Source organism: Bison bison, unplaced genomic scaffold (assembly GCF_000754665.1).
Source record: "Bison bison bison isolate TAMUID 2011002044 unplaced genomic scaffold, Bison_UMD1.0 scf7180017864098, whole genome shotgun sequence".
NCBI classification, from domain to species: Eukaryota; Metazoa; Chordata; class Mammalia; order Artiodactyla; family Bovidae; genus Bison; species Bison bison.
The window spans coordinates 5233598-5243499 of record NW_011494670.1 but is presented as its reverse complement, the minus strand read 5'-3'; the positions used below and the strand labels follow the sequence as shown (position 1 = coordinate 5243499).

The window sequence follows — 9902 nt, the reverse complement described above, 5'->3', positions numbered from 1 at the left end:
GTCTTTTAATTTCATGGCTGCAGTCACCATCTGCAGTGATTTTGGAGCCCCCAAAAATAAACTCTGACATTGTTTCCACTGTTTCCCCATCTATTTGCCATGAAGTGATGGGACCATGATCACTATTTGCCATGAAGTGATGGGACCAAGATGCCATAATCTTTCTAAATGTTGAGCTGTAAGCCAACTTTTCACTCTCCTATGGTGACTGTGCCATGAAATTAAAAGACGCTTACTCCTTGGAAGGAAAGTTATGACCAACCTAGATAGCATATTCAAAAGCAGAGACATTACTCTGCCAACAAAGTTCCGTCTAGTCAAGGCTATGGTTTTTCCTGTGGTCATGTATGGATGTGAGAGTTGGACTGTGAAGAAGGCTGAGCGCCGAAGAATTGATGCTTTTGAACTGTGGTGTTGGAGAAGAGTCTTGAGAGACCCTTGGACTGCAAGGAGATCCAACCAGTCCATCCTAAAGGAGATCAGCCCTGGGATTTTTTGGAAGGAATGATGCTAAAGCTGAAACTCCAGTACTTTGGCCACCTCATGTGAAGAGTTGACTCATTGGAAAAGACTCTGATGCTGGGAGAGATTGGGGGCAGGAGAAGGGGACGACAGAGGATGAGATGGCTGGATGGCATCACTGACTCGATGGACGTGAGTCTGAGTGAACTCTGGGAGTTGGTGATGGACAGGGAGGCCTGGTTTGCTGTGATTCATAGGGTCGCAAAGAGTCAGACACGACTGAGCAACTGAACTGAACTGAACTTTCATCAAGAGACTTTTTAGTTCCTCTTTACTTTCTGCCATAAGGGTAGTGTCATCTGCATATCCGAGGTTATTGATATTTCTCTCGGCAAACGATTTCAGTCCTTAGAATTTCCAAATCAAATTTATAATCAGCTTGTAGATTTCTATGAAAAAAGTCTGTTGGGATTTTAACTAGGATTGTCTTGAATTTATAAATCAACTTGGGGAGAATTGAGACCTTGTATCAAGTGTTTCAATCCCCGAAGATGGTAGTTTTCTTCATATATTTATGTCTGTGTACTAAAAAGGTTTCACTTTTACCTTTCCAAGCTGAATGTCTTTCACTTCTATTTTTTTTTTTAAATTTCACTGGCTAGACCATTTAATACAATATTAAATTGAAGCAGTGATAGCAGACATTCTTGCCTCATTCCAGAACACAGTGGGAAAGTATTTAGTCTTTCACCACGGTTTTTAAAATAAGGTCATGTTGTGCTTTAGTTGCTCAGTCATGTCTGAATCTATGCGACCCCATGGATTGTAGCCCACCAGGCTCCTCTGTTCTGGGGATTCTCCAGGCAAGAATATTGCAGTGGGTTGCCATGCCCTCCTCCAGGGGATCTTCCCAACCCAGGGATTGAACCCAGGTCTCCCACATTGCAGGCAGATTCTTTACTGTCTGAGCCACCAGGGAAGCCCTAAATAAGGTTAGGTTCTTTAAGATTATTCTTATTTCCTGAGGTAAGGCTGTATTTAATATAAACTCAAAACTAACTGCTTTTGCTGCATCCCATAGGTTTTAGATAACTGGGTTTTTTGTTGTCATTTGTTTCTAGGTATTTTTTTATTTCCTTTTTGATTTCTTCAGTGACCCACTGGTGGTTTAACAACACATGGTTCAGCCCACATATGTTTGTGATTTTTACAGTTTTTTCTTGTAGTTGACTTCTAATCTCACAGTCTTGTGATCAGAAAAGATGCTTGATATAATTTCAATTTTCCTAAATTTACCAAGGCTCACGTTGTGGCCCAGTATGCAATTAGTTCCTGGAGAGTGTTCCATGTGCACTTGAGAATGATGTATATTCTGCTGCTTTTGGATAGAATGCTCTATAAATATCAGTTAAGTCCATCTGGTCTAATGCATCTTTTAAGGTCTGTTTCCTTACTCATTTTCTGTCTGGATGATCTGTCCATTGATGAAAATGGGGTGTTACAGTCACCCACTATTATTGTGTTAGTATTGATTTCTCCTTGATGGCTTTTAGCATTTGCCTTTTATATTGACATGCTCCTATGGTAGATACACACATATTTATAGTTGTTATATCTTCTTCTTGGATTATTGATCCCATGATCATTATGTAGTGTCCTTCTTCCTCCGTTAGTCTTTATTCTAAAGTCTATTTTGTCTGATATGAGTACTACTACTCCAGCTTTCTTCTGATTTCCATTTGCATGGAGTATCTTTTACTCTCCCCTCACTTTCAGTCTGTATGTGTCCTTGGATCTGAAGTGGGTCTCTTATAGACAGCATATATATAGGTCTTGTTTTTGTATCCATTCAGCCAATCTGTGTCTTCTGGTTGAAATATTTGATCCATTTTTGTTTAAGGTAATTACCAATTATATGTTCCTATTGCCATCTTATTAATTGTTTTGGATTTCTTTTGATAGGTATTTTATCTTCCCTCCCTCTTTTGTTCTCTTCTCTTGGTCTCTTGGTCTCTGCTATATGACCATGATCTTGAGGTGTTAGACGAGATAATTATTAAAGACCCTGTAAGTTCTGAACTGTATAATTCTAAGACTTTTTTGGCACTTAACAAATCTAGATGACTGCCTTCACTTTGGGGTATTTTCTTTCACATTGTCCAGTCTATTCTCATTACAGAAGAAAACAGCATATAATTTCAGAAATAGTAATTTTAAGTAGAGATTTAAAATAACTTCAAGATACATTTATAGTGAAATATAAAGGTAAAACAGTTGCTGAGTCAGGAAACACTTATTCACAGAACGAATTTCATTTATGGAAAATAATACGAACCAAGTAACATTTCTCTTACAAGGTAACTGAATTCTTTTATTAATAATTTTGTAGCTAGAGACATGTATAACACAACATTTACACAGTACTAATTTCAAAATAATATTTTTGACCTCTAAGAATGAAAGTTCTCAGTGACAAGCTTTAAATGTGCCACTTAGCTCAGTGGGTGTCAACTCTGTCATAAGAGACAACTACACACAAACAGGGCACCACCCATGCGTGAGAAAGTGAAATTAGAAACTTTCAAGGCTGAAAAAAAAATTCCTCCAAAGCATAAATGATTACGGTCCAAAGAGCATGTTTACAAATAAAGTTATTCAAATGAGCAAGTGACTTAATTTGCATGCTAATTTTCTTACTGCTTCCTGATTTCTGATTTGGAGGGCTATTTATGGTGTTATCTACTGTGCAAGACATTGAGAACAGTAAGAATCTTCAGGCACGGTCCCAGTGGTATGCTGGTAAATCTTTAATAACAAGCTCTTGGGGGGAAGGGAAAAAAAGCCCTTATCTATAGCATTCACCAATTTCTGTGGTATAAAATACTCCCACTATACCAGATTTCATGCTAACAATAGTTTGAATAACTGTTTCACAAAATTCCTAAAACTAAGAATCATCTTTCACAAACCAGTACAGTATATAAGCCAGCTCCAAGACATCAGTGGTTGGTCCTCACCCTCATGTAGCTTATAATCTATTCACAGGTACATATTTTAGAGAATAGGAAAGAATGGGGAAGATAGAGATAAAATATAAATAAATAACATATATTTTATAAGTAATTTTAAAAGTTAAAAGGAACACTAAAATCTGAGGAATTTTCTTACTCTTGTTTACATTTAGTTCAGGAAATTAAAGTGTAGCATATTCAAGAGAAAGTAAAGGATGAGTGGAATAAGGAAAAGAGAAGACATCCTAAGATATATGGTAACAGTAATCACGTTTAAGTTGGAAGAAAATATCTACTAAAATAAGGGCAAATCTAATGTAACTTTCAAAATTTTTTCTTCTTTAAACCCTTTCAATTCAGTTCACAGTCCTGAAGATTTGTCCTCTCCTCTTTGGCTGCAGCTTTGATTAGATTAACTAGCTTATTTTGAATAATACTGAAGAACATACCACTTCACATCACTCATACTATCAGCTCAAATAAGTGGAAAACTAAATTCTGGAGTCTGAAAATTGAACTTCCTTTGCATAGTCACCCTGCTGAATCAGATCTTGGGCAAGTGCCGGCTGGGGTGACCTGGAAATTCTTCTGGTAGCAAAACGTGGAGTCTGCAGGTTGGGCAGGTCCCCTGTTGTATCAGCCAAGGTCTAATGCACTAAGGAGCAAAAAGATTCATGTCAGTCGCTCAGATTTAGCCTAGCAGAGGCAGGTGTAACTCTATACATCAGGGCTGCTAACCCTTCTGATGGATCTTAGAGGCTTATTTGGTGGATTGCCATGAAAACTGCTGCCATCAAGGCACTTTGTCCATGGTTTGCTGAGCAATATAGTTAGTAACAGGACAACACTTTTCAGCCAGTTTATTCTAATAAGTTCCTTTCTCCAACCCCAATCTTCAGGTAGATTAGCACTTCTTCCTAACAAGGATGTTAGGAAACCTATATTTTTTTTCTATTTATTATCTATTATTCTAATTGATAATCTAGAAAAAGTCATATCTAAATATACGAATGTCACAAATATGTTGTATCAAGTACTTATGGTGTTTGAAGTTAAAATCTTTAGATAATGGGTATACTTTTAAGATTACCTTTCTTTGGTGATAATGGTAGTTCTCTTTGGCTATGAACTATCTATTAAGTTATTTGCTTGAATACTGACTCTCCAAAAACAAATCATTTTACCTGAATGAATAGTGGAGAGCCTAGCCAGATGAGAGAGTATTAAGAGTATGAAGAATAGGCAGTAGACATGAGGCCCATTACCTCTATCCCTAGACAGTAACCCAAATGAATTACTTGCTTTCTATTCAATGAGCGATGGCAAAGAATAAAATAAGTTTATGAAACATTTATTTTCTAAATAGATCTTTAGGAAAATCAGACTGGACATGGAACAACAGACTGGTTCCAAATAGGAAAAGGAGTACGTCAAAGGTGTATATTGTCACCCTGCTTATTTAACTTGTATGCAGAGTACATCATGAGAAATGCTGAGCTGGATGAAGCACAAGCTGGAATCAAGATTTCTGGGAGAAATATCAATAACCTCAGATATGCAGATGACACCACTCTTCTGGCCGAAAACAAAGAAGAACTAAAGAGCCTCTTGATGAAAGTGAAAGAAGAGATTGAAGAAGTTGGCTTAAAGCTCAACATTCAGAAAACTAAGATCATGGCATCTGGCCCCATCACTTCATGGGAAATAGATGGGGAAACAGTGGAAAGAGTGAGAGACTTTATTTTTTTGGCTCCAGAATCACTGCAGATGGTGACTGTGGCCATGAAATTAAAAGATGCTTACTCCTTGGAAGGAAAGTTATGACCAACCTAGACAGCATATTAAGAAGCAGAGACATTACTTTACCAACAAAGGTCCATCTAGTCAAGGCTATGGTTCTTCCAGTAGTCATATATGGATGTGAGAGTTGGAGTGTAAAGAAAGCTGAGTGCCAGAGAATTGATGCTTCTGAACTGTGGTGTTAGAGAAGACTCTTGAGAGTCCCTTGGACTGCAAGGAGATCCAACCTGTCCATCGTAAAGGAAACTAGTCCTGGGTGTTCATTGGAAGGATTGATGTTGAAGCTGAAACTCCAATACTTTGGTCACCTGATGTGAAGAACTGACTCATTGGAAAAGACCCTGATGCTGGGAAAGATTGAAGGCAGGAGGAGAAGGGGACAACAGAGGATGAGATGGCTGGATGGCATCACCGACTCAATGGACATGAGTTTGGGTAAACTCAGGGAACTGGTGATGGACAGGGAGGCCTGGTGTGCTGCAGTCCATGGGGTCACCAAAAGTTGGATACGACTGAGCTACTGAACTGAACTATCTATCTGGAGATCATTTAGGATTAGTCATTCTATGCATATCTCTTAACAAGGCAGATGAAAAAATATAATTCTGTACCAGGTATCAGATTATCTTTGAAATGATGTTTTACAGATATGGCTTGAATAAGGTGGCTATTGTTCATTTCCCTGAGAAGCCTTTCTTGTATAAGATTATCTTTTCTTGTGTCATGTTACACTTCCACAACAGAAGACTTGGATCATAAATAGTGTATCAATAGCACTTGCACAGCAACAATGTCAGAAGTTAATCTATGTTGCCAACAAGTCAATTTATGTTGCTAATCTATAAATGCCAAGAATTAACAAAAGATATGCCAGCCTCACATTTTTCTAAAATCAAAGGAAAACTATAAACAAGATGAAAAGACAACACTCAGAATGGGAGAAAATATTTGCAAATGAAGCAACTGACAAGGGATTAATCTGCACAATGTACAGACAGTTCATGTAGCTCAATATAAAAATAAAACAGCCTAATCAAAAAATGGGTGGAAGATTTAAATAGACATTTCTCCAAAGAAGATATACAGATGGCCAAGAGGCACATGAAAAGATGCTCAACATCACTAAGTATCAGAGAAATGCAAATCAAAACTACAATGGTGAAAAAAAAAAAAAAACTACAATGGTGTATCTATCACCTCACACCCGTCAGAATAGTCAACATCAAAAAAACTACAAACAATAAATGCTGGAGAGGGTGTGGAGAAAAGGGAACCCTCTTGCACTATTGGTGGGAATAAAAATTGATACAGCCACTATGGAGAATAGTATGGTGATTTCTTAAAAATACTAGGAAAAAAACTACTATATAACCCAGCAGTTCCATTCCTGGCATATACCTGGAGAAAACCATAATTTCAAAAGATACATGCATCCGAATGCTTATTGCAGCACTATTTACAACAGCCAGGACATGGAAGCAACCTTGATGTCCATCAACAGAGGAATGGATAAAGAAGATGTGTTACATACGTACTATGGAATATTTCTCAGCCATAGAAAGGAATGAAACTGTGCTATTTGCAGACACATGGATGGACCCAGAGACTGTCATTCAAGTCAAGTAAGTCAGAAAGAGAAAAACAAATATCATATATTAATGCATATATGTGGAATCTAGAAAAATGGTACATATGAATCTATTTGCAAAGCAGAAACAGAGACACAGACGTAGAGAACAAACGTATGGACACCAAGGGGGGAAGGGAGGGTGGGCTGAATTGGGAGAGTGGGATTGAAATATATACATTACTATGTATGAAATAGATAACTAATGAGAACCTACTGTATAGCACAGGGAACTCTACTCAGTGCTCTGTGGTGACCTAAATGGGAAGGAAATCCAGAAAAGAGGGGATATATGTATAGCTGATTCAAAGATGTACAACAGAAATTAACACAACATTGTAAAGCAACTATACTTCAATATAAATTAAAAACAAAAAACTCAAGCCTTAGCATCTTCAAAAGCAAGTACAGAAACCTGGACAGACTGTTAAGGTAATTCTTCTGTGTTGTAACAGCAGTTGGCCATCATTAGGTGTGAAGAAAGAACACTATTCATAACAAGTCAAGGTGAAGTGTCACTTTGCTAAACGGTCAACTGTCATATCAATCAACATTCCTTCCAGTTCTGTTCATCTGTTCAAAGGAAATGCCACTCTGCCCATTAAATTTCATCACTGTCCCCTTCTCCTGCTAGGTATATCAAGACCTGAGAAAACACAATGCAATCCATGGCTAGGTATGGGCAAACACATAAACGCTATCCACTATGTGAGTAACCAGTGAAATTCATGACACAGTGGATGATCATACGTGTCTATGATTTCAAGAAATGTAGCATGAATTTCACTTAATTGATTAATGGTAAAATATTAAACAGATAAGTTTACCTGAGAATGGAATTTATGCGCACAAGGCAAAACTGAGAGGTTATCTGGAGAGAGATTCTCATGACAGATCACACAAGGCTCTTCTTCCTCATTATCCTAGGGAAAACATACATATGGGTAAATTCAGCTCATTCTCTCTCCTAAATTTAAATGTATTTAGAATCAACAGTCTCAGTCTTACCAAATGATTGGCTCCTTCCTGTGTGACAGAGCCTTGTGAACCAAGGGGCCTCCGGGCTGGTTTTGAGGGCTGGGCAGCATTAGCCTGTGGTGGAGTATGGCTAGGTGAAACACGATTACCATTTGGCACTGATTTTCCTTGACTCTGAAAATAAGAATATCATACTTATTTTTTTAGAATTGCAAAAGACAGGAAGAACTGACAGACTACCATAGAATAGGCTACAGTGGAATTTAGCAAAAGGGGAAATCAACCCTGAATATTCATTGGAAAGACTGATGCTGAAGCCGAGGATCTAATACTTTGGCCGCCTGATGCAAAGAGCTGACTCACTAGAAAAAAACCTGATGCTGGGAAAGACTGAGGGCAGGAGAAGGGGGTACACAGAGGATGAGATGGTTGGATGGCATCACCGACTCAATGGACAAGAGTTTGAGCAAACTCTGGGAGATAGTGAAAGACAGGGAAGCCTGGTGTGCTGCAGTCCTTGGGGTCACAAAGAGTCGGACACAATTGAGCGACTGAACAACAACAGAAAGGTTAATAATCAGGTTCATGAGAAATCTTGAAGCAATTATGGCAATATAAGAACCAGGTAAAAACAAAAGTAACTCTAGGTGCTTTTGTAATTAAAATAAGTCTTTGCAGAAAATTAGGAAAAAAAAAAGTTTCCTTTATGAAATATCCAAAATAACCTAAATTTCAAAAGCCTCAGTTTTATTCTAGAATGATCAGGTGGTGTTTCCAACGCCATTGTCAAGTTTAATTGTTTAATGTTAATATATGATTTAATATGATTATAATTGATTTCCTGATCATGTTATGGAAATAGTTAGTATAGCTAACTAAAGATAAGGGTCAGGAGATAGTTTTAGTTTTCTGTTGTTTAGTTGCTTTTTTTTTTTTTTACCTGAGATCTCTTGGGGTCAATAAATTGGGAAATCTTGAGAACAATTTCATCAAATGTCAGTCCAGATAAGGACTTCCCATGAGTATCCTTCAATTTCCGTAAGAAATCTGTAAGCTCCTTTCTGGAAAAGATCAAGGAAAGAGTAGTGGTCATTCTCCTACTGCCCTGAAGATGTGCCCTCCAAAGGAGATATAAAATCCTATCATAGGATAATATCCACCGTACAGATGTGACCCTTTGGATCTCTGATCTAAAAACGTGATCATGGGTCCATCTGCACTTATCTTAAACCAGAATGAAAATTCCTGCTAATGTGCTCATTAAGGATACTTAATGTGTTCCTGATTGATAAACTTTAGTATTTATTTTCTTCCCCTAATGAGATTTTAACCATTTATAAAAGCTCACTTGTGAAAATGAAATTTGCTATCTAAATACTTATTTATGTACTGAGCCTCTTTATATTGTATTTCTCAATGTTCTCTTACTTGAGAGAGACTAAAATATTTCTTTTCAATTATGTTACTATCACTCTCTATCATTGTGCTATGAATTCTACTTTCATAAAATTTATAAACAGAAAATAAAGATTTAACAGAAAAGGAGAGCAAAGACTAAAAGACACATTATGTAATAAAGAAACCTAGGAGTATTTTAATCGACATGTTATTTTTCAGTTCCCATGGCCCACTGACCCAAAGTCTGCATACACATTTTGGTAGGACAGGGTAGGATAATAAAATATTTTTTCTCAAATGAAATGTCATGTCACCAGCCTTATAAAACTATCTTTGATTTACTATTTATTTTCCATAAGCATTTTTTACCAACTATATTTACCAACTATAGTTTTACCAACTATATTAAATTTCTATTTTCATTTTCTAATCATCATTATGTTTACAAAACCATAATATAACCACGAAACATAATAGTATATAGTGTTAAATAAAAGCATTGGCCTTCAAATGAAAATGCTGGTGAAAACTAGAATTATTTGATACAATCAGATCAGATCAGTCGCTCAGTCGTGTCCCACTCTTTGCGACCCCATGAATCACAGCACGCCAGGCCTCCCTGTCCA

At 37.2% G+C, this 9902-nt stretch overlaps 1 protein-coding gene across 11 annotated transcripts in view; it reads right to left on the bottom strand.

The window, feature by feature from the left end:
- Nucleotides 1-9902, bottom strand: part of DZIP3 (DAZ interacting zinc finger protein 3) — a 144704-nt gene that overhangs the window by 11583 nt on the left and 123219 nt on the right. For 10 of the 11 annotated variants that reach the window (XM_010838572.1, XM_010838579.1, XM_010838580.1 and 7 more), the window contains 4 exons: nucleotides 8819-8939; nucleotides 7909-8052; nucleotides 7728-7823; nucleotides 2737-4128 (listed from right to left, as the gene is read on the bottom strand). In XM_010838572.1, the coding sequence (XP_010836874.1) occupies nucleotides 4018-4128; nucleotides 7728-7823; nucleotides 7909-8052; nucleotides 8819-8939 (472 nt within the window). In that variant the 3' untranslated portion in view covers nucleotides 2737-4017. Of the gene's footprint in view, nucleotides 1-2736; nucleotides 4129-7727; nucleotides 7824-7908; nucleotides 8053-8818; nucleotides 8940-9902 lie in introns of those variants that run through there. The other variant, XM_010838575.1, reaches the window with a different exon arrangement.